This window comes from Schistocerca serialis, chromosome 2 (genome assembly GCF_023864345.2).
Source record: "Schistocerca serialis cubense isolate TAMUIC-IGC-003099 chromosome 2, iqSchSeri2.2, whole genome shotgun sequence".
Lineage (NCBI taxonomy): Eukaryota > Metazoa > Arthropoda > Insecta > Orthoptera > Acrididae > Schistocerca > Schistocerca serialis.
In genome coordinates, this window is record NC_064639.1 from 725,556,561 (window position 1) to 725,582,447 (window position 25,887).

At 42.5% G+C, this 25,887-nt stretch overlaps 1 protein-coding gene across 1 annotated transcript in view; it reads left to right on the forward strand.

The window, feature by feature from the left end:
- The first annotated feature begins 2,704 nt into the window (after nt 1–2,704).
- LOC126456368 (uncharacterized) overlaps nt 2,705–25,887 on the forward strand; it is a 56,252-nt gene continuing 33,069 nt past the window's right edge. Inside the window, exons 1-3 of the mRNA XM_050092122.1 lie at nt 2,705–2,872; nt 10,752–10,892; nt 11,173–11,297. Coding sequence (XP_049948079.1) covers nt 2,705–2,872; nt 10,752–10,892; nt 11,173–11,297 — 434 coding nt within the window. The remainder of the gene's footprint in view (nt 2,873–10,751; nt 10,893–11,172; nt 11,298–25,887) is intronic.

Below are 25,887 nucleotides of genomic sequence, written 5' to 3' on the forward strand. Positions count from 1 at the left end.
ATGGATTTTAAACAGCTGAATGTATTTGTTTGTACGGAAATCTCAGTGTGCGGATCTTTCTGGCATTTGACGAACTCCATCACTACAAAAAATCAAGCTGTGACCATGCGAACGTGATGATGGTGTTAATTGTTTTCTACAGATTCACCCTTTAATGTGTTGTATTTTTCCCAAAGATGAATGACATACTAGAACCTTGATTGTAGAAGTCAGCATTTTGGAAGTCTTGTTCAGGAAATGCTCCACCTCAAAAGCCACCCTGCTATTCTTGTGGAAATTCCATTCGCACCACAGTTTCATCATTCAAGGAAAGAGGAAGAATTCACTGTGTGCCAAGCCAGTAGGATAAAGACGTGAAGCAAAATTAGACAGTGTAAAGAAGCAGCATGTGTGACTGCCCTCAGTAGAACAAGCTCACATGTGTTTTGGAGCAGAAACACCTTCTTAGACAGCTTCCATGACACTCGCATTGACAGCATCTCGTAACCTCATCAAGAGACTTCCATTGTATGTTCCTGTGATGGTTTGCTCCTTATTTGCATAATCTGTTAGCATCACAGCATGGTAGTTCCAAAACACATGCAGCCTCATCTTGCCCAATGACTGCTGGGTCTTTGCTTTTTTTGTCAGTGATGAATGTACATATCCACTGCTTGTTTTACTTCTTTGTCTGCCGTCAGACTGATATATCTAGTGCTCATTCACATCTTTAGGCAGTTAAAGAAGTGATCTGGATTGGCTTGACACAGCTGCAACATTTCTGCTGTTGCCTAGGTTTCCAGTGTACTTTTTGAATGGATGTGAGCACTTGCTGAACACTGTGGGTGGCGACCTCTGTTAAGCTGAAAATGTCATGCCAGGTGATGAAAACTGTTCCAAGACTCAGTTTTACTTTTTCACCTGTGATGCGCTGGTCTTTGACCGTTGGAGGCTTCACTTTCTCTTGCAATTACTGTGTTTCTTCACAGTGTGATGGTTTGCTACTTCATTTCATCATCATTCAGATTTGTTTGAGCACACTGTCAACCGATCCACACATGGAGTGACTCAAATGTAACCCACTGCTGATGCAGATTGATAACCAGTTGACTGTGAAACACTTCCTGTTTAGTTAAAAAAGGGCTCTGCAGTTGGCATGACTGCAGAATGACTCACCAGTAAATCGCAATGTGGTACCAACTAGTTGCCAGTGGCCTAGTGATCACATCGCCAAGTGATCTGAGATGCGCTGTTTCCTTGAGTACAGCCATATATTGGCTTGGTTTGGAAATGAAGGAGCAGGTTGTGAACATTCATATGGGAAGTGGAAAAATATCCTATTTTATACAACTACAAGCTCTCAGGCTACTGAAAAAAGTTCATATGACAAGTATGTAGTGTACTATATATCTGCTGTTTAAAATAAAATTACTTGCACGTCAGTGGGAGCAAACGTACAAAAAATGTAAATAATACTGGGACTATTCTGACAGCGGTTTTGTCATTCCATAAAATTACATTGTTCTGTGCAAACAAATAGTGAAAAGACAGGAAAATGATGGAAAAGTCACACTTCTCCAATATATGTAAACACAATGGTGTTCACATACTAAAATTCAAGGAGCAGAAACCACCATCACCATGTCTGCTTGTACATAAATCTCAAGATATCTGTGGCTGCTAGGGCGGCAGCTCTGTATCCTTCCAAGCAGTGTGTCGAACTGCCTTTCGCCAGCAGTGTGCCACCTTATGAAGACAGTTGGTGGATGTATCTGACTGAACTACTTGCGATCATGCGCCTGGCGTAGCAAAGTAGTTCCTAGGCTAGCTGCGACCTCTGGTGAAGCTGTTCTGCAGGCTCTGCAAATGGGTAGTGGTCCCTGGCAGCCATTGGTGGAGACCTGGTGGTGTGTTTTGTTGTGGCTGTCGGTAGGTCTTTGTTTTGACAACACAGACAACATAGGTTTTCCTGGTGAATATACACCCTGTGATGCAGGCATCCTTTGATGGTCGGAAGTAAAGTGGGATGCCAATGCAGTAGGCACTACGATGTCTGAAGTGTGCGGCCACACCAGACCTCCCCCCCCCCCCCCCTCCCCCACCACCACCACCCACGCCCACCCCCAGGGGGGGAGTGGAAGGCCCATCTCAATGTCAGGCCCCACGGCCATGGGCAACAGGAGTCTGGGGGCAGGCACAGGATCCATCTCCATGGGCGTAGGGCCCCCTGCCAGAGGGTCCACCTGGGGTGTGGAATAGTAGGAGGAAAGGAAGATGGTAAGGACATAAACCAGGGAGTGTTGGGGACACAATTTCGACATCTGGACTTTGAATGTCCAGACAAACTGCCCTTTAGATGCAGTATGAAAGGGAACACTATGAATCAATTGGATGCACTGGGAGGTGCAGGAGGAGGTAAATTCAGGCTTTGGTCGGTCAGCAACGTCTCCCTCAGTGGAAAATATGAAGGAAAGAAGGAAATGGTATAGGTGGCGGTCATGGAGGACACGTGGGAGACATACGGAAACCCACTGCCAGCGTCCATGAGGATAAGCCAGGAGGAGTCGAGAAACGGGCCTGCGAAATCCAAGTACAAACGGGACCAAGGAGACGGAGCAGGAGGCCACAGGAACAGGTGGCAATGGAGTACCTACTGGTGCTGTTGATAAGAGGGATATGAGGCCACCATGCGGCTGATGATGGTGTCCATCCCCCTCCAGTAGACATGCTGGTGGACAAGCCGTTCCGTCAGAACAATCCCCCAATGACCAACATCAAGGAGCTCCAAGGCCTGCTTGTGGAGAGAGAGCGGCAGCACCAACCACCAGCGATCATTATCACCCAAGATGAGGAGGACCCCATCTCTGACAGACAGGTCATGGCGGCAGTGCCAGTACGCCCTGCCTCCGGCTGCAGCAGCAGACGACAGTCTGACGGCCACCCATGATGAACGTGGTGCATCAGGACGAGGAGGGTTGGTCATCCGCCATGTGATGTGTGACTAGCTTGGCATCCAGTGGCAAATCAGCGACTGCCTCAGCAGTGGCATCATCCAGGTGGAAACAGGCAACTGGCTGAGCATCGATCTCTGGGTCTGCACCCACTGGGAGACAAGAGAGAAGATCTGCATTGGCATGGAGAGCTATGGCCCAAAAACGGATGTTGCAGGAATATTCTGTGAGGAACAATTCCCAGCACTGGATACAGTGAGCAGTCCTTGTGGGGATGGCAGCCATAGCGCTAAAGAACGAGATCAGAGGCTTGTGATTGGTGTATAAGGCAAAGCGACGGCCGTAGATGAAATCGTGGATGACAGCCGTAGATGAAATCGTTGAATTTCTTAAACCCAAAGATGATGGCCAAGGCCTTCTTCTCAATTTGGCTGTAGTTACACTGAGGCGGGGATAGCATTTTGGAGACGAAGGCCAATGGGTATTCGACTCCGTCGATGATGTGAGACTAGATGGTCCCAACACCATAGTCTGATGCATTGGCAGCCAAGGTGAGAGGCTTGGTGGAGTCATAAGGGACAAGACGAGCTGGCGTCAGGAGAGAAGACTTCAGATGGTGGAATGCCCTATCACAAGTTGGCGACCACTCCCAGGGAACATTCTTACAGAGCAGGTGGAGGAGTGGTTCCATCAGAGCTGGGGCATGTGGGATGAAATGCGGTAGTAATTGAGTTGACCCACGACTGACATGAGCTGGGAGATGTCCTTTGGGGGGCAGCAGCTGCTGAATAGCCTCAAAATACAAGGGCGTTGGTCGAATGCCATTAGCACTCAAAACATGGCTGAAGTAGGTCACCTGAGGAACAAATAAAAGACATTTCTCCTTGTTGCAATGTAAGCCGGCACCCTGAAGGGCCCTCAGCTGCCAGGCGACAAAACTCCTCCTATAGTTTGTCGCGCAGGGCAAATGGTACCAAGCGAGCCTTGTGGAACTTCGGGATTGCTAAGGGGAAGAGTTCGATATGGGCTTTGAATCTGGACCCCCGGAGACATGGCAGAGAACACGTCTAGGATATCAACCAGAAGCTGCTGCAAGTGACGGCTGGGTCCAAGTCATGTATCTTGAGGCCCAGTAAGGGAAAAAGATCCATTCCCAATAAATTGGTGGCCTTGGGGGCAAGAACCAAAACCTGAGCTGTGGCATCGTGAGTGAGGTACTGGACCCAAGTCAAGAACCACTGCTGTAGTCGTTGCTGTAGCTCTTCAGAGAAGGATGGAACAAATGAAGTAACGGTGACCCCAACTGATGGTGGGAATCCCCATCGATGATGTGTCCTTCCTTTTCAGAGCACACTTGATTAATTACACAGTGATTAAGGCTTCCCTGTATTAAGTGACACTGTCAGCGAGGATGGCCATGAGATACATCATGTTAACTGCTGTGGCCGCACACTTCAGACATCATAGCACCTACTGTATCGGCATCCCACTTTACATACAACCATCAGGGGATGCCTGCATCACAGGGTGATGGTCATGGAGGACCTCATATCCAATGGAAAAGGGAGAGCAGTGCCGTTTAACTGCACGGTCAGAGTGATTGCCGCTGTCATGTGTGGAAAAACTGACTGCGTGAAGGAAATTGGTGGCAGTGGGTCCATCTCATCCACCACAGAGTCAGAGGCATCAACAGCAGTGTGTGGTCCTCAGTCATCAATAAAGATGACCGACAGACCTTGGCTCTCTGGCACTGCTTTCCGCAGACCCTCCGGAAGTGGCTATCTTGCCTCTGATGTGTGACAAAGCAATGACTACAGGAGGGCAACCATTGTTACTGCTGCTGCTACCACTGCAGCCACCGTTGGTTCAGGTTGGGGCCGGCGCTCTGGTACTGGAGGGTGGGCACAGCCTCAGGAGGGGGCCCCCGGCACCGCTGTGGTGACGGGAACGAGTGACGCAAGGGGCGGGCGGTGAAGACCTGCACCGGGGACTGCAGCATGGAAGAAGAGCGAAAGGACTGTTCATGAGCATGGATAATGGATAAACAGGTGTCTAAAGAGGGATCTTTCAGCTTCAGAAGATCAGTCCGTAAGGTATCATCAGGGGGCATGGACAAGAATCATATCACATATGAATGCCGAACCGTAAGACTGCTAGCAATGGGGATTGCCACAAAAGAAACGACAGTCACGGGAGAGACCTTGCAGTGTAGCAATCCATTCCCTGTATGACTTTGCGGGAAGTTTCCGACAGGAGAACAACTTGTGACTTGCCACTTCCACATGGAGCTGAGAGTCAAAATAATCCAATAGGCTAGAAGTCAACACCTCATAGGAGAGAGCATGAGGTTCCGTATCAGGCTGCAACTGTTGCAGAAAGTGATAAACTTCCGTGCCCACATAGTCGAGGAAAAATGTGCGTCGCTGAATGTTGCCAGTGACATAATGAGCAATAAAGTGTCGCTCCAGATGAGCCACATAGTTGCGCAAAGGCTCAATGGATATGTTCAACTTGGGAAACGCAGGGGGCAGGCCACAGAGGCCCAGAAGTGGGGAAGCTGGGTGGGACCCCTGCATAGGCAGCTCAATGGGGAAGGTGGATATCACCTGTAAGCGCTGAATAATGAGCTCGTTTGTTTGTTCCATACATTCCAACAGCGCTATGACTAGTGCTGAGGGTTCAGCAATACCTGAAATACCTTTTGCCATAGCGGATAACAACCGAGTAAATGTGAGAAACTCGTAAACCAACTCGTCGCCACTGAAGTATCTGCACTAGCAGAATAGAAATGCAGATAACACAAGTCTGAAAACAATTTATTGGACTCACAAAAACGAAACAATAATACAATATCCTAAAGAACAACTGACTTAATCCCAACTGTGGAGCGACACAAATAGAAAATAACAAATAATAATCATAATAAAAAAAGACCCGACTCTTCACGGGAGTGAACACAAACAGTTGTACGATGTCGAGAGGTTTGTCGACTATGCCAAGAGATTGGCCAGCTAGAAGAGGTGTCTGCCCATGGCTGCAGCTCTGTATCCTTCCAAGCGGTGCATAAAACTGCCTTTTGCTGGCAGTGCACCGCCTTATAAAGCCAGTTGGTGGATGTATTTGCCAGAACTATTTTTGATCACATGCCTGGTGTAGCAAAGTAGTTCCTAGGCTAGCTGTGACCTCTGGTGAAGCTGCTGTTTTGCAGGCTCCGCAAACAGGTAGCGTCTGTTGGGTGAGACCTGGTGGTGTGTTGTGTTGTGGCTGCCAGTAAGTCTTTGTTTTGACAGCACAGCCGACGTAGTTTTTCCTGGTGAATATACACCCTGTGATGCAGGCATCCCCTGATGGTTGTATGTAAAGTGGGATGCCGATGCAGTAGGTGCTATGATGTCTGAAGTGTGCGGCCACAGCAATTAACACGATGTATCTCATGGCCATCCTTGCTGACAGTGTCACTTAATACAGGGATGCCTTAATCACTGTGTAATTAATCAAGTGTGCCCTGAAAAGGAAGGACACATCCGAGATGTACAACTGTTGTATGACTGGAAGCTGTAGCTTAATGTTCACTGTGCGGTCATTTTGATTACTTGATATGGACGTTGATATCAGGTGACTTAATTTTTTAGCTTTTCCCTTTGGCGTGTACAGACTTGTTAACATAACCCAATGCTCTGCACAGAACTGAGGTAGCTTTGTACTGCACTGCCTCACTCATTTCCGATGTTTGAGGGTCTTTGTATTGGCTTTGTTTACCTGCTTGCACCTCTCATCATGTCCTAAAATTTCACACTGACTTTCCATTCTTCCCCACTATAAGTATGATTATCTCAAATGATGACAGCATCTTACAGCCATACACTAATTTGTATGGTAATAGGTCTGTACCTGTGGTCTAGGGGTAGCGTCTTTGATTCATAATCAAAACGTCTTCGGTCCCGGGTTCGATCCCCGCCACTGCCTAAATTTTGATAAATAATCAGCATTGGCGGCCGAAGACTTCCGGCATAAGAAGTCAGCCTCATTCTGCCAACGGCCTTGTCAAAGAGGGCGGAGGAGCAGATAGAGGTTCAGGGCACTCTCTTGTCCTAGGGGTGGGAAATTGCCCCTAAAGGCGGAAGAATCAGCAACGATCAACGACATGAGGATTCAGAAGGCAATGGAAACCACTGCATTAAAGACACGTAATGTGTATCCACAGGACATGTGGCCTGTAATTGAAGAAGTGTCATGATGATCTCTCCATTGGCAAAAGATTCCAGGATAGTCCCCCACTCGGATCTCTGGGAGGGGACTGCCAAGGGGGAGGTAACCATGAGAAAAAGATTGAATAATCAACGAAAGGATAACGTTCTACGAGTCGGGGTGTGGAATGTCAGAAGCTTGAACATGGTAGGGAAACTAGAAAATCTGAAAAGGGAAATGCAAAGGCTCAATCTAGATATAGTAGGGGTCAGTGAAGTGAAGTGGAAGACAAGGATTTCTGGTCAGATGAGTAGCGGGTAATATCAACAGCAGCAGAAAATGGTATAACAGGTGTAGGATTCGTTATGAATAGGAAGGTAGGGCAGAGGGTGTGTTAGTGTGAACAGTTCAGTGACCGGGTTGTTCTAATCAGAATCGACAGCAGACCAACACCGACAGGTATACATGCCGACGTCGCAAGCTGAAGATGAACAGATAGAGAAAGTGTATGAGGATATTGAAAGGGTAATGCAGTATGTAAAGGGGGACGAAAATCTAATACTCATGGGCGACTGGAATGCAGTTGTAGGGGAAGGAGTAGAAGAAAAAGTTACAGGAGAATATGGGCTTGGGACAGGGAATGAAAGAGGAGAAAGACTAATTGAGTTCTGTAACAAGTTTCAGCTAGTAATAGCGAATACCCTGTTCAAGAATCACAAGAGGAGGAGGTATACTTGGAAAAGGCCGGGAGATACAAGAAGATTTCAATTAGATTACATCATGGTCAGACAGAGATTCCGAAATCAGATACTGGATTGTAAGGCGCACCCAGGAGCAGATATAGACTCAGATCACAATGTAGTAGTGATGAAGAGTAGGCTGAAGTTCAAGACGTTAGTCATGAAGAATCAATACACAAAGAAGTGGGATATGGAGGTACTAAGGAATGACGAGATACGTTTGAAGTTCTCTAACGCTATTGATACAGCAATAAGGAATAGCGCAGTAGGCAGTACAGTTGAAGAGGAATGGACGTCTCTAAAAAGGCCATCACAGAAGTTGGGAAGGAAAACATAGGTACAAAGAAGGTAGCTGCGAAGAAACCATGGGTAACAGAAGAAATACTTCAGTTGATTGATGAAAGGAGGAAGTACAAACATGTTCCGGGAAAATCAGGAATACAGAAATACAAGTCGCTGAGGAATGAAATAAATAGGAAGTGCAGGGAAGCTAAGATGAAATGGCTGCAGGAAAAATGTGAAGACATCGAAAAAGATATGATTGTCGGAAGGACAGACTCAGCATACAGGAAAGTCAAAACAACCTTTGGTGACATTAAAAGCAACGGTGGTAACATTAAGAGTGCAACGGGAATTCCACTGTTAAATGCAGAGGAGAGAGCAGATAGGTGGAAAGAATACATTGAAAGCCTCTATGAGGGTGAAGATTTGTCTGATGCGATAGAAGAAGAAACAGGAGTCGATTTAGAAGAGATAGGGGATCCAGTATTAGAATCGGAATTTAAAAGAGCTTTGGAGGACTTAAGGGTCAAATGAGGCAGAAGGGATAGATAACATTCCATCAGAATTTCTAAAATCATTGGGGGAAGTGGCTACAAAACGACTATTCACGTTGGTGTGTAGAATATATGAGTCTGACGATATACCATCTGACTTTCGGAAAAGCAGCATCCACACAATTCCGAAGACGGCAAGAGCTGACAAGTGCGAGAATTATCACACAATCAGCTTAACAGCTCATGCATCGAAGCTGCTTACAAGAATAATATACAGAAGAATGGAAAAGAAAATTGAGAATGCGCTAGGTGACGATCAGTTTGGCTTTAGGAAAAGTAAAGGGACGAGAGAGGCAATTCTGACGTTACGGCTAATAATGGAAGCAAGGCTAAAGAAAAATCAAGACACTTTCATAGGATTTGTCGACCTGGAAAAAGCGTTCGACAATATAAAATGGTGCAAGCTGTTTGAGATTCTGAAAAAAGTAGGGGTAAGCTATAGGGAGAGACGGGTCATATACAATATGCACAACAACCAAGAGGGAATAATAAGAGTGGACGATCAAGAACGAAGTGCTCGTATTAAGAAGGGTGTAAGACAAGGCTGTAGTCTTTCGCCCCTACTCTTCAATCTGTGCATTGAGGAAGCAATGATGGAAATAAAAGAAAGGTTCAGGAGTGGAATTAAAATACAAGGTGACAGGATATCAATGATGCGATTCGCTGGTGACATTGCTATCCTGAGTAAAAGTGAAAAAGAATTAAATGATCTGCTGAACGGAATGAACAGTCTAATGAGTACACAGTATGGTTTGAGAGTAAATCGGAGAAGGCCGAAGGTAATGAGAAGTAGTAGAAATGAGAACAGCGAGAAACTTAACATCAGGATTGATGGTCACGAAGTCAATGAAGTTAAAGAATTCTGCTACCTAGGCAGTAAAATAACCAATGACGGATGGAGCAAGGAGGACATCAAAAGCATACTTGCTACGGCAAAAAGGCATTTCTGGCCAAGAGAAGTCTACTAATATCAAATACAGGCCATAATTTGAGGAAGAAATTTCTGAGGATGTACGTCTGGAGTACAGCGTTGTATGGTAGTGAAACATGGACTGTGGGAAAACCGGAACAGAAGAGAATCGAAGCATTTGAGATGTGGTGCTAGAGATGAATGTTGAAAATTAGGTGGACTGATAAGGTAAGGAATGAGGAGGTTCTACGCAGAATCGGAGAGGAAAGGAATATGTGGAAAAACTGATAAGGAGAAGGGACAAGATGATAGGACATCTGCTAAGACATGAGGGAATGACTTCCATGGTACTAGAGGGAGCTGTAGAGGGCAAAAACTGTAGAGGAAGACAGAGATTGGAATATGTCAAGCAAATAATTGAGGACATAGGCTGCAAGTGCTACTCTGAGATGAAGAGGTTAGCACAGGAAAGGAATTCGTTAGTTGTTTTGGGGAAGGAGACCAGACAGCGTGGTCATCGGTCTCATCGGATTAGGGAAGGATGGGGAACGAAGTCGGCCGTGCCCTTTCAGAGGAACCATCCCGGCATTTGCCTGGAGTGATTTAGGGAAATCACGGAAAACCCAAATCAGGATGGCCAGACGCGGGATGGAACCGTCGTCCTCCCGAATGCGAGAAGGAATTCGTAGCGGGTCGCATCAAACCAGTCAGTAGACTGATGACCAAAAAAAAATATCTCTAATTTCATAGGTCTTAATAAGGTGCAACGGTGTTTGGCAATAGAGTATCCCTATAATTCTGATGGCTACTCGCATAGTGGCTTAGAATTTTTCCTGTTGTCCAGTGTAACCTCTATGTCCTTCCATTTGCCTTTTAATGATGTCACATTTGCGTGAGGATGGTCTGTTTCTGACAGAAATGGGTTGCTTGATAAAGTGATGATACTGTTGTGTGCAAACCATGATTTTCCAAAAGGAAAACTGAATCTGTTCTGCAACATAAAGTAACTGCATGAACCAATAACTAATAATTAGCTATCTAAAACTGATATTATTGACATTTTGATACCATCAAAAATTATTGGTACCTCATTTAGCTCCCTATGAAATGTTGAGGACCACATACACAATGAAGTCACTAATTGCAGGAAAACTGGCGTGAACCTGATGCAGATGTGGGCATAGGAGCAGCTGTAGCAACACCACATGGCACAATATCACTTTGGCTTCGAGAGCGAGTCAGAATTGACATGACAGTTGATCAGGCCATAAGGATTATTAATCCAAAGGTACCTTATATTTCATATAGCTTGTAAGAAAATCTTCATCAATATGTAAGTTTGTACAACTAGTTCCTTTGTAGGCATGATCTATTGTTCAATTTACAGACATAGAAAATGAGGACTAGCTTAATGTGAAACAAAAGATGAACACACTATCTTTCAAGCAAAAATCATAAGTACCACTATATGTATTTTAGTGTCCTCTTTCAGAAAGCTGAAATGTCATTTTAAAACACGTTAAATTATTTTTACAACACAATTTCTTTATCTAAGTTTTCTTTTCCAGAACAATATTGTCTTGACACTCAGCAGCAGTGGCTCTACATCTTCATTAATTCACCCAAATGGACGTGTTTACCAGTATGGTAGTCGTGTTGAAATTATGGCTAATGACCCTCATGGAAACAACAAGTAATACTTTTGTCCACTTTTCCTCTACTTTAGTATATAGTGTATTCATGTCCAATGTGTTTTGTTCTAATGCTGGGTCTGCAAGTGAAATGTTGAAGAACTTGGTGATTTCAAGGAATTATTTCAGCCAGGAATTCAGATCTAACAGTGACGTAAAAACAAGCTTTCAGATGTCATATGAAAAATGCAATGTAAAATACATAAGATACTCAGATTTTAAGACACTGAAGAGAGTCTGCAATTACTTTGTTTCTTCCAAGTTCACCAGACTATTCGGTTAGCTCTGACTTCTCAGAGAGTTATTCATGTATATTGCACACTTATATATTTGCCTTTTTTTGTCTTCTGTCTGTGCATCTCTTCCAGAAAGAAAATCCAAGAACTGGAGATTTATTACTTGTCATTTATACAACCATGTTTTCACAGTAAAAGTAGAAACTTTAGTATTCATAGTTATTCAGATAAATTCAATCAACATAAAAACTTGTTGGCGTAAATTATGAAATATAGTAATTTGTTACTGTCTTTAGAAAACAAATGCTATAATATCACAAATGATTCTAGGTGATTTCCCTGCTGAGAATAAAACACCAAGCATTTATATTCAGATTTGCAAAAAGAAAAGTAGTGCATAACAAAATTGTAAAAAATGACTGAGTCATTCGTTTAAAGTGAACTTACTAAAAGAAAGTTGGGAAGAGATTCACAAAGATGGTATTGCTACTGAAACAAACAATGGAAAATCCAGGATGGAATAATGCCAATATTTACTCACTTTATAAAGGAGTTGTTGAGTCACAGAGAGGGACAACAAAAAGACTGCTATACATTTGAGCTTCAGCCAAAAGGACTTCCTCTAAAGCAGAAAAAACACACACATTCACATAAGCACAACACACACACATGACCACTGTCTCTGGCCACTGAGACTTACCTGAGTGGCCAGAAACCGTGGCCTTTTGATTGAAAGCTCAATTGTACAGCAGTGTTTGTGTTATGCCTGTCTGCAACTTGCCATCTCCTCTACATGGTGAGTAGCAGTCTATCCCTTTAATATTATTGTTAATAAAAATTATGTCAAAAAGTTATGATGGTGTTTCTAGCACATAATTGAAATCTCATATTGGTGTGGTTCCTGTTGATTCTCTCAGTAGGTGGGACTATACCAGGCATGGCCTACATATCAACAGGAAAGGGAAGGGGAAACTGGCTGGGGTAATAGCAGGAAATTTAAGGGGGGGAGGCACTGCCATGAATGGTAAAATACCAGTGGTTACAGGTGTTGGAGCAGCACCTCTTTTAGGATAGGTAAGACAGAAAGATGTCAAGTTCTACAAGAGGTCAGGATTGAAACAAATCTTCAGTTTAGGAAAGAAATTAAACAGCACAATTCTAGCACATTGGATCACCAATCACAGCTGTCAATTATAATTTTTCAGCAATCACCAGAAATTTTATCTCCACCAAGTTGTATCTCAGTCCTAGGTAATTGTATTGATGAATTAAAGTCACCCAACCCAGTTGACATAATCTGCCTCTGTGAACACCATGTGACCACTGGTATAGGAACGAGGCCTAAGCACAATGAGAAACTCAGACAGTAGAGTACTGCAAATGTTAGAATAAGGAAAGGATCTCATAAAAGTATAATTAAAAATAATGTAAGTATATTTCATCAAAATATTGGGAGTTTAAAGAATAAAATAGATGAGCTTCTGGTTTGTTTAGAAGATTTAGAAGCTGAGGATGAAATAGATATACTATGCCTGTCTGAGCATCACATTGTTACTGATATGGATAAGGTAAATGTAAGTGGATATAAGCTCTCTGCACATGTAATGAGAGAAAATATGGAGAAAGGAGGAGTTGCGATATATGTCAAAAGTTATCATTGTGCAAAAAGTATAGAAACAAAAAAGTTTTGTGTAGAGAAACATATAGAAGCATGTGCCTGTGAGCTTAAATTAAATAAAGGCACATTTATAATTGTAACTGTATATAGGTCCCCATCAGGAAATTTTCATCTATTTCTGAAAAATTTTGACTCCTTGTTGTGCTATCTGTCAGACAGGGGGAAGCAAATTATTATTTGTGGGGACTTCAATGTAGATTCTCTGAAGGAGGGTAATGGGAAAAATGACCTTGAAGTATTACTCGGTTCTTTCAATTTGACACCCGTTACTGATTTTCCTACTCGGGTGGTAGAGGATAGCAGCTCACTGATAGATAACTTCTTTATAGACCAAGATAAGTTTAACCAGATAAATGCTCAGCCTGTTGAGAATGGTCTTTCTGATAATGGTGCACAGCTAGTTACAGTATATGACATAGCTCCATTCAGTAATACTAAACAGTTCTCCAAAGTAATGCGTTCAGTCAACGATTTAACAGTTGCAAATTTCAGGGAAAGTCTACAGCAGTTAGACTGGGATGAGGTGTACCGTGAACCTGATGCCAATTTAAAATATAATTTATTTCATGACATTTTTGTAAATGCATTTGAAAACTGCTTCCCCAAGAAAATAGTTAAATATACTCGTAAGAAACTCTGTAACAAACCATGGCTTACTAAGGGTATAAAAATATCTTGTAACCAGTAAAGGGAAATGTATCTGACAGCAAGATAGAGTAGTGACCCAGAAACTATCAAACATTATAAAAACTACTGTGTTATTAAGAAAAGTTATTAAAAAATCCAGAAGTATGTGTATCATGTCTGAAATCAGCAACTCTGATAATAAAATTAAAACAATTTGGAATATTATTAAAAGAGAAACAGGTCAACCAAGAGCACAAGAAGACAGTATTACCATCAAATTGAATAAAAACTTTATGAACAAAAAGTCAGAAGTTGAAAATATTTTTAATAATCATTTTCTAAATGTTGTGGATATAGTAGGATCCAGGTGTTAAGATGCTAGGCTGTTAATGGAAGAGGCCATACCTATGCAATTTGATACAATTGAAATCTCACCCACTTCTCCCTCTGAAATTAGGAAAACAATAAACTTGCTTAAAAGCAAAAACTCACATGGAATTGATGGCATTTCCAGCAAAAGACTAAAAGCTTATTCTCAACAGATAAGTAAGATTCTCAGCCACCTGTGTAATAGCTCTCTGGAACAGGGCATTTTCCCTGATAGGCTGAAATATGCTATCGTTATACCTTTGCATAAAAATGGGGATAGATCTGATGTCAAGAATTACCGTCCAATCTCCCTTCTAACAGCTTTATCCAAACTTTTTGAGAAAGTAATGTATTTAAGAGTAGCTTCACATATATGTAAAAATGAAGTACTAACAAAATGTCAGTTTGGTTTCCAGAAAGGTTTTTCAACAGAAAATGCCATATATGCTTTCAACAATCAAATTTTGAATGATCTGAATAACCAAACACCACCCATTGGGATTTTTTGTGGTCTCTCAAAGGCTTTTGATTGTGTAAATCATGAAATTCTGCTAGACAAGCTCAAGTATTGTGGCATGAGTGGGACAGTGCACAAATGGTTTAATTTGTACCTAACTGGAAGAGTGCAGAAAGTTGAAATAAGTAGTTCTCATAATATGCAAAGATCAGCACATTCCTCAAACTGGGGAACTATCAAGAATGGGGTTCCACAAGGGTCAGTCTTGGGTCCTTTGTTGTTCTTAATGTATATTAATGACTTGCCATTCTATATTCATGAAGAGGCAAAGTTAGTTCTCTTTGCTGATGATACAAGTATAATAATCACACCAGACAAACAAGAATTAACTGATGAAATTGTCAATACTGTCTTTCAGAAAATTACTAAGTGGTTCCTTGTAAACGGACTATCACTGAAGTTTGATAAGACACAGTACATACAGTTCCGTACAGTGAATGGTATGATGCCATTAATAAATATAGACCTTAATCAGAAGCATATAGCTAAGGTAGAATATTCCAAATTTTTAGGTGTGTCCATTGATGAGAGATTAAATTGGAAGAAACACATTGATGATCTGCTGAAATGTTTGAGTTCAGCTACTTATGCAATAAGGGTCATTGCAAATTTTGGTGATAAACATCTTAGTAAATTAGCTTACTACGCCTATTTTCACTCATTGCTTTCATATGGCATCATATTTTGGGGTAATTCATCACTGAGGAATAAAGTATTTATTGCACAAAAGCGTGTAATCAGAATAATAGCTGGAGTCCACCCAAGATCATCCTGCAGACATTTATTTAAGGATCTAGGGATATTCACAGTAGCTTCTCAGTATATATACTCTCTTATGAAATTTGTTATTAACAACCAAACCCAATTCAAAAATAATAGCAGTGTGCATAACTACAGTACTAGGAGAAACGATGATCTTCACTATTCAAGATTAAATCTAACTTTGGCACAGAAAGGTGTGAATTATACTGCCACTAAAGTCTTTGGTCACTTACCAAATAGTATCAAAAGTCTCACAGATAACCAACAAGTATTTAAGAAGAAATTAAAAGAATTTCTGAATGACAACTCCTTCTACTCCATAGAGGAATTTTTAGATACAAATTAAGAAAAAAAGAAAAAAACAGACAAAAAAATTATAAAAAAAAGTAAAAAATAAAAAAAATAAAAAAACACAAAAAATAAAAAAGTTGTTATATTAACTTAAGTATGTTGTTAAATTAACTTAATTATGTCATGTATTGGAATATTTGACCCCTTCCACATCATTACGAAACATCGTATTCATGATCCATGGAACTAGTATTAATCTAATCTAATCTAATCTAAGTGAGTAGCTTAAATGAAATACTGACTCATTTACACAGCATAACTTGTCAACTACGTTTCCACCTCAATTCCATCAAAGATTCTCTTCAGAGAAACCCATATATGATCTCAAACTTTAATTTTGAAAATTTGAGGTAAGTTGTATGGGACCAATCTGCTGAGGTCACCGATCCCTAGGCTTACACACTACTTAATCTAACTTATGATAAGGACAACACACACACCCATGCCCAAGGGGGGAGCTGCGAGAACCATGGCAAGGCGCCTCAGACCGCACAGCTACCGTGCGGCTCCTCAAACTTTAAATCCTGGCAAAACTAAACTACAAAACCTATCCTGTTAGTATATTCTGTAACCTTATCAAGGTCTTTGATTGTATGGAACAACAAGCACTGATGGGATCCCTCTTGCATAGATGGAGTCTTACCTTCATAACTGGTATCAGACATTACAGTGAAAAACTGCACCTCTTCCACTTCTAGTGCAACTAACAGGCCTCACCAAATAGTTTGGGTGTCTAGTAACCCTGAGGGAACTAATAATAATGTTGTACATCAGATTCTTCAACAGCACGTTTTTACTGAACACCAGTTAAGTTTAAATATCAGACTGGTGTGTAAGTTGATAGCATTTTTCCATAAGTTTCATAAAAACAACAGATACACACAAGAGACTTTACTCATCAGTAACATATTCTCCTCCACTATTTTCAACAGTCTGCCAAAGCTGGATTAACTTTTTGATACCACAACAGTAGAAATCATGTGGCTTTCAGTGAAGAACTTATTGAACAATGTTTGTAGGGCATTTTCATCCAGAAAGAAAATTCCTTGAAGGCTGTGCAATAAAGAGCAGAAAAGGTGAAAATCTGAGGGTGCAGCATCAAGTGAATAAGATGGATGTGGAGTAACTTCCCAACCCAACTCCTGTAAAGTGCAGATCTAGCAGAATACAGGCAGGCACTATCATGGTGTAGCATCACTTCACTCTGTCTTCCTGGTCATTGTTCTTGGATTGTGCCTGCAGGACATCTCAGTGTTGACAGTAATTGTCAGCAGTGATCGTTACACCTTGGGGAAGCAATTCGCAATACATCACACCAACGCTGTTCCATCAGATGTATAACATTATCTTTTGTGGACGTGCGCATGTCTTTGTACAGGGTTGCTGCTTTGTTCAGGCTCAACAATTCCTTTCTTTTTCATATATTAGCATACAGAAACCATTCCTCATCACCAGTAATGATGCGGGATGGAATGCTTGGTGCTGTTCACAACATAATTAATGACAAGCAAGCAGAAATACACGTATTGCCACAGACTGATTTTTGTAACTTTAGCTTAGAGCATGCATTAGCCATACTCCTGATTTTTTAACCTCCCCACTGCATACATATACCACGTGATGGTGGAATGATCACAGTTCATCACATTTGCCAGTTCTCAAATATACTGATGTGGGTCATTATGGATTGATTGATTCTTCAGTTTCTCCAGTCTATTTGTTGATCGAACAGTTCACAGATGTACTCTCAGTTCATAGTGTCCAACGGGCACAATATTTCAGTCATCAGACATGTTGCCATTGTTAAGTCCACTGATGAACTGTGTTCCTAAGGGTGCATGGCTGACTTGTATCCTCTGCCCTCATGAGCTGCTCCGTGTACACCTGTGACCGCATGCCAGTGGTCGCAGAGAGACTAGCATCAGTGCCTGCGATGGTGTTGATGTAAGTTCTCTGTCTGCCTTGGTCACCAGATTGTTTTGTTCACTGAAAGTCTTCTTATTTAAACTCAATGCTGGTTCCCAGGCCTTGTTACGATTACAGCCGCAATCTTGGTTGATGAGATTGGTCTTGGTACAAATTTTCTATGGCCTCTCTAATGACTCTGTCCCATTATCTAGAAGTCTGTGCCAAGATCCTGGTACACTTGCACTCTATGGGATGATTCTTGGACAAACAGTGTTCAGCAACTGCTGACTTGTTGGGATAAATCAGTCGTGTGTGCCTGCGGTGTTCTCAGATCTTCAATGGTGCACACTGGCTGTCTAATATATGTCTTCCCCCATTGACATGGAATCTGGTATAAGCCGTCTTGCACAAACTGAGATCACCTTTTTGACTTCCCAGTAATGCTCATGTTTTATTGGGCAGGCAAACAATGGTTTTTACTCGATGCTTCCTCAATATGCCTCTGATTTTTTCCAGTAATATGTCAGTGTAAAGTATTAAGACAGTGGCTGGATCTTCCTCCATGGCTTCTTCCATCTCGACAGAGTGTACTGTTGTGTTGGGTGGAGAGCGCGCCTAATCTGCCATTCTGGGTATTCATTTTCTGGGAATACAGTTCTGAGATATTCCAGCATCTGGGGCAGACTCTCTGCATCTGAGTGGTGCACACCCTGTGTAATAGTGTTTTAGTACCCTATTCCTCTGTGAAGGGTGGTGGCAGCTCTCTGCATGCAAATACAGGTCAGTGTGTGTTTTATTCTGATATACACTGTGGCCCAGGGTACCATTAGCTCCTTCTCCTGACCATGACATCCAGGAATGGTAATGTTCCTTCTGCTTCGGTCTTCAAAGTGAATTTGATATTGGGATGTATGGAGTTCAAATGTGTAAAGAGGTCGAGGAGTTCGTCCAATCCATGGGGCCAAATGACAAATATGTCATCCACATAACAGAAAAAAACACGTGGTTGGTTAGTTAGTTGGTTGTGTGTTCCATTGATCAATCCAACGGTACAGAAGCCGTTATGATGTGGAACGTGTCAAGTGCACAAGAAATGCACATATGAAACAAAATTTTTTAATATATATATATATATTACAATACAGAGTTAAAGATCAATATTTCTATTGTTAACCCCATTCCCTTAAATGGCACAAATGCGTATACTATATTTATAGATTTAATTACTCCTATTCAAGAATTCATCTATAGTATAGAAGGAGTTGTCAAGGAGTTATGATTTCAATTTATTTTTGAAGCTATTACCACTGTCTGTCAGACACCTTATTTCATCTAGTAATTTGTCAAAAATTTTTATAGCAGCATATTTTACCCCTTTCTGTGCTAAATACAGGTTGAGCAAAGGATAGTGTACGTCTTTCTTTTTTCTGGTATTATAATTATGAATGTCACTTGTTTTTAAACTGGTCCATATTGTTGAGAACAAATTTCAATAGTGAGTAGATGTATTGTGAGGCTGTTGTAAGAATTCCCAGTCTTTTAAAAAGATGACTACAAACTGTGTGACTATGAACCCTACACATTATTCTAACCCCTTTCTTTTGAGCAGTGAGTACTTTTTGTCTAAATGTTGAGTTACCCCAAAATATTATTCCATATGACATCAGAGAGCGAAAGTATGCAAAGTATGTTAGCTTACTAATTTCTATATCCTCAAAATTGGCAGTTATTCTGATCACAAAAGTTGCATAACCTAGTCACTTTAGGAGATCCAAAATATGAATTTTCCGATTAAGATTCATGTATCATCTATATGTACACCCAAAATCTTAGTATGCTCTATCATGTCTACTGACTTCTGTTGATGTGTTATATTTATTGAAGGAACTGTACCTTTTCCAGCAGAAAATTGGCTGTACTGTGTTTTTTCAAAGTTTAGAGCAAGCCCATTTGCAGAAAACCAATTAATGACTTTTCCAAAGACCTTATTTGTATCATTTTCAATTGGACTTCCTTTTACTGGGTTAATAATGATGATGCTTGTATCATCAGCAAACAGTGTCAGTTGAGCTTCCTGTTTCAGATAGGAAGGGAGGTTGTTCACATATATCAAGAACAGAAGGGGACCCATGATTGAACCCTGTGGAATACCTAATGTAATTTCACCCCCTTTAGATGAAGTGGCAAACTTATTTAAATCTCTTGACCTATATAAGGAGACTTTTTGCTTACTGTTCTGTAGGTATGACTTAAACCACTCATATGCTATTCCATTTATACCAAAGAATTGTAATTTCTGTAACATAATCTCATGGTTCACAATCAAATGCTTTGGACAAGTCACAGAAAATTCCTATTGGTGACATTTTACTATTTAAAGACTCTATTATGTGGACAGTGAAATTGTATATTGCTGTCTCAGTGGAACAGCATTTTTGAAATCCGAACTGTGATTTACTAAGTATCTCATTACTGTTAGATGGCTCACCACTCATGAGTACATGACTTTCTCGAAGATTTTGGAGAATGCTGTAAGCAAGGATACTGCCTGATAATTATTGACCTCTGCGATGTCGTCCTTTTTGTAGAGAGGCCTGACAATGGCATATTTTAACCTGTCTGGGAAAATATCTTGAGTTAGTGATGCATTACGTATGGCACCCAGAACATCAGCTGTAATTGCTCCACATTGTTTTAATATCTTATTAGAGATGTCATCTACTCCAACAGAACATTTATTTATCAGAGATTTAATAATTTTACTCATTTCACAAGTGATTGTTAGGTGAAACTTAATCTGACAAATTTTTTTCAAAACAGACTCTTTCATGTACTGCCTAGCTTTTTCTTTTGAACTGGTATCACCAATTTTTTCTCCTACACTTAAGAAATGGTTGTTAAATACATTAGCTGCTTGTGTACTGTTGGATAGGATAGTCTCGTTTTCTTTAACAGTAATACTACCTACCCCCGTGGTTACTTTTCCTATCTCTCTCCTAACAACATTCCATATTGATTTTATTTTATTGCCAGAGTTGTTAATTTCTTCTCTAACATACATTTTTCTTGATTTCCTTACAAATTTTCTCAGTATGTTACAATAATTTTTATATTGTAAAACTACTTCTGGATCTTTACTAGTTCTTGCTGTCTCATACAGTTTTCTTTTTCTTCCTGAAAACACTTTAATACCTGTAGTAATCCAAGGTTGTTTTGAAAAGTGTGTGGTGTTACACTTGGTAATTTTCTTTGGGAAACAATGTTCAAAGAGGGATATAAATGTATCAAGAAATATTTTGCACTTATCATTAGCATTTGCTCATGATATACATCTCCCCAATTAACATTTCTTAAGCTTTCTCTGAAGTGCTGTATAGATACCGGGTTGAGCGACCTCACATTTTTACTTAATGGTTTATGAACTGTATACCCTGTTAGGTTTTGTAAGTTAATTAGTTGTGCATCATGGTCTGACAATCCATTTACCACAGGGAAAGCTCGGGTTTATTTACATCCTCTTTCTGTACAGATACATTATCTATTATCGTGCTACTCTCCTGAGCTATACATGTAGGGAAATTGATCACTGATTCTAATTTATATGTTGTTAATAACACTTCTAGTTCACTTTTCCTATCAGAATTACTTAGAAAGTTTACATTGAAATCACCACAGATTAATAACTTCTTCTTTTTGTCTGACAGATAGCATAATAGGGAGCCAAACCTTTTTGTGAACATCTCCCAGTCTCCTAATGGGGACCTGTACAGTGTTGCTAATATCAATACTACATTATCTAGCTGAAGTTCACATGCACAAACATCAAAGTGCTGATCAACACAAAATTTGCTGATTTCTACAGTTTTGCTTTTATACCCTTGTTTTATGAAAATGGCAACTCCTCCTTTATCCATCCTAGATCTACAAGTGTAAGATGCTAAATTATACCCACTTATACTGACACTATCCATGCCCACATGATGATGATTAGGACAACACAACACCCAGTCCCTGAGTGGAGCAGAGAAACCCGGGCCCTTAGGATTGACAGTCTGTCGTGCTGACCACTCAGCTACCAGGGGCGCTTGGATGGCACCAGGGCTTCCTCTTTAAAGTACTCCAGATTCAGATTCATGATTACAGGTGACAGTGAACTGCACTTTGTGACTCCTTTCATTTGTTCATTGTATTCTGCATTAAATACACTCCTGGAAATTGAAATAAGAACACCGTGAATTCATTGTCCCAGGAAGAGGAAACTTTATTGACACATTCCTGGGGTCAGATACATCACATGATCACACTGACAGAACCACAGGCACATAGACACAGGCAACAGAGCATGCACAATGTCGGCACTAGTACAGTGTATATCCACCTTTCGCAGCAATGCAGGCTGCTATTCTCCCATGGAGACGATCGTAGAGATGCTGGATGTAGTCCTGTGGAACGGCTTGCCATGCCATTTCCACCTGGCGCCTCAGTTGGACCAGCGTTCGTGCTGGACGTGCAGACCGCGTGAGACGACGCTTCATCCAGTCCCAAACATGCTCAATGGGGGACAGATCCGGAGATCTTGCTGGCCAGGGTAGTTGACTTACACCTACTAGAGCACGTTGGGTGGCACGGGATACATGCGGACGTGCATTGTCCTGTCGGAACAGCAAGTTCCCTTGCCGGTCTAGGAATGGTAGAACGATGGGTTCGATGACGGTTTGGATGTACCGTGCACTATTCAGTGTCCCCTCGACGATCACCAGTGGTGTACGGCCAGTGTAGGAGATCGCTCCCCACACCATGATGCCGGGTGTTGGCCCTGTGTGCCTCGGTCGTATGCAGTCCTGATTGTGGCGCTCACCTGCACGGCGCCAAACACGCATACGACCATCATTGGCACCAAGGCAGAAGCGACTCTCATCGCTGAAGACGACACGTCTCCATTCGTCCCTCCATTCACGCCTGTCGCGACACCACTGGAGGCGGGCTGCACGATGTTGGGGCGTGAGCGGAAGACGGCCTAACGGTGTGCGGGACCGTAGCCCAGCTTCATGGAGACGGTTGCGAATGGTCCTCGCTGATACCCCAGGAGCAACAGTGTCCCTAATTTGCTGGGAAGTGGCGGTGCGGTCCCCTACGGCACTGCGTAGGATCCTACGGTCTTGGCGTGCATCCGTGCGTCGCTGCGGTCCGGTCCCAGGTCGATGGGCACGTGCACCTTCCGCCGACCACTGGCGACAACATCGATGTACTGTGGAGACCTCACGCCCCACGTGTTGAGCAATTCGGCGGTACGTCCACCCGGCCTCCCGCATGCCCACTATACGCCCTCGCTCAATGTCCGTCAACTGCACATACGGTTCACGTCCACGCTGTCGCGTCATGCTACAAGTGTTAAAGACTGCGATGGAGCTCCGTATGCCACGGCAAACTGGCTGACACTGACGGCGGCGGTGCACAAATGCTGCGCAGCTAGCGCCATTCGACGGCCAACACCGCGGTTCCTGGTGTGTCCGCTGTGCCGTGCGTGTGATCATTGCTTGTACAGCCCTCTCGCAGTGTCCGGAGCAAGTATGGTGGGTCTGACACACCGGTGTCAATGTGTTCTTTTTTCCATTTCCAGGAGTGTAGAAAATGGTGGAAGTCAGGACATGGCTGGAAAGGTCAGTGGTTTTTCATCAAACTTCTGACCAATGAGCTCTAGTGGCTCTTGTAGAGGTACCCTGGAGAGTGATGAAACAACATCAATACTCACCTGGATATCTGAGTCTTTCACAGTGAGATTGTCGAGATGTTTTACAAAATCCACAGAATTGTGGGTATGATGAGTGCATTTACCCACATAAGGGCTTAGTATTTCCATCGGGCATTTTGCCAGCAAATGTGTAGGTGCCCTAATGTTGCTGAGTATGGAACGCAATGGTACCCCATCTCTGTGAACTTTAGGCAGTCCATAAAGTCTTGGTGGTACACGTCCTTGTGTAACAGTTTTCTGGCGAGACTGTATGGTAAATCAACATCCTCAAATGGGCCCTAGTCTTTTTCTCTACCTTCTTTGTGGAGTCAGCATTGATCTTCCTGTAGGAGTCATCATCCAGCAGGCCCTGCATCTTCTTAAGATAGTCTTTGTGGGAAAGAACCACAGTAACATCGTGTTTGTCAGCAGGTAAGATGGCAACCTCAGGGCACTCTCTCAGGTCCTGAATCGCCCTTGCTCTCTGCTGGTAATGTTTGATTTTATAGGCTTAGTTCTTATCAGAACACAGCATGCTTCATGATGTACTTCTTCCACTGCTTCAGGCAGTAGTCATGCCGCGACTTGTTCATCTGCACTAACCATGTCTGCAACCAGTATGTACTTAGAGATGGGAGCAAAGTTAAGTCCCTTCTCCAGAACTGAAACTGCATCATCACTCAGCTCCATGTCAGTCAGATTGATGATTAGACAATCATGTTGCATGGGGCCTCCACTGATGATTTGTCAGAGAGACTGAGAATTTTGATATTTGATATCCTGTGGCCTTTCTATGAGGAGACTGCCATCGATGCAACACCACCAATCCAATCGCAGGTCCAGAAATGAAAATGGTCAGTTGTAAACATAGTCTATATAAAACTTCCTGGCAGATTAAAACTGTGTGCCCGACCGAGACTCGAACTCGGGACCTTTGCCTTTCGCGGGCAAGTGCTCTACAACTGAGCTACCGAAGCACTACTCCCTTCTTCCAAAAAATACGTTCCTAAATTTCTGTTTGATTATCGTCTGCGACAATCTCATGCTCTACCATCTGAGCTACCGAAGCACGACTCACGACCGGTACTCACAGCTTTACTTCTGCCAGTACCTCGTCTCCTACCTTCCAAACTTTACAGAAGCTCTCCTGCGAAACTTGCAGAACTAGCACTCCTGAAAGAAAGGATATTGCTTCGGTAGCTCAGTTTGTAGAGCACTTGCCCACGAAAGGCAAAGGTCCCGAGTTCGAGTCTCGGTCGGGCACACAGTTTTAATCTGCCAGGAAGTTTCATATCAGCGCACACTCCGCTGCAGAGTGAAAATCTCATTCTGGAAACATCCCCCAGGCTGTGGCTAAGCCATGTCTCCGCAATATCCTTTCTTTCAGGAGTGCTAGTTCTGCAAGTTTCGCAGGAGAGCTTCTGTAAAGTTTGGAAGGTAGGAGACGAGGTACTGGCAGAAGTAAAGCTGTGAGTACCGGTCGTGAGTCGTGCTTCGGTAGCTCAGTTGTAGAGCACTTGCCCGCGAAAGGCAAAGGTCCCGAGTTCGAGTCTCGGTCGGGCACACAGTTTTAATCTGCCAGGAAGTTTCATATCAGCGCACACTCCGCTGCAGAGTGAAAATCTCATTCTGGATAGTCTATATAATTCTTGGGGATTGAATTCAGTGCTTCGGTGGGTAAAGTGCACTGTCTAACATACCAAAGCAAGGCTGGCCCACGTCTTAATTCTCCTGGTTGCTGCAGAATTGATGTGATGCGAGACCTTAGCAAAGTTCGGCACAATATGCTCAGCAATACATCTCTTCGGTAAGGCAAAGGCACTCAGCAGACAGCATCTTTGGTGGTGCAGCTTGTCGAATTTCTTTGTGCTTTGATACATCTCTTCCCCATAAAGGTATACTCTGTGATTCTTCAGTTTCTCCCAGTGTATTTGTTGATCAAATAGTCTACCAGTATACTGCCAGTTCGTAATGTCCAGCAGGCACAATATTTTGGCAGTCAAACATGCCATCACTGTCAGGTGCACTGAAGAACTGAGCTCTGAGGGCACATGGCTGACTAATATCCACTGCCCCCACAAGCTGCATTGTCCATGGTCTGTACCTGTGGCCATACTTTGGCGGTCGTGGAGACACTAGCATCGGCGTCTATGGTGGCGTTGATGTAAGTTCTCTGGTCGCCCATGTTGCCAGATCATTTACCTGCTGAAGCCTTGAATGCAATTCCCAGGAACTGTTTAGGCTACACCCAACTGGCCAATCATTTTAACTCCTGGATCTGGGATTGGATTGATGGTGTTACCTAGATGGCAGCTGATTCCACACATAGAAAGTCCACAGGATATCAAATACAAAAATTCTCACATCTCTCTTGACGAACAATCACTGGAGGCCCCATGCAAGATGATCATCA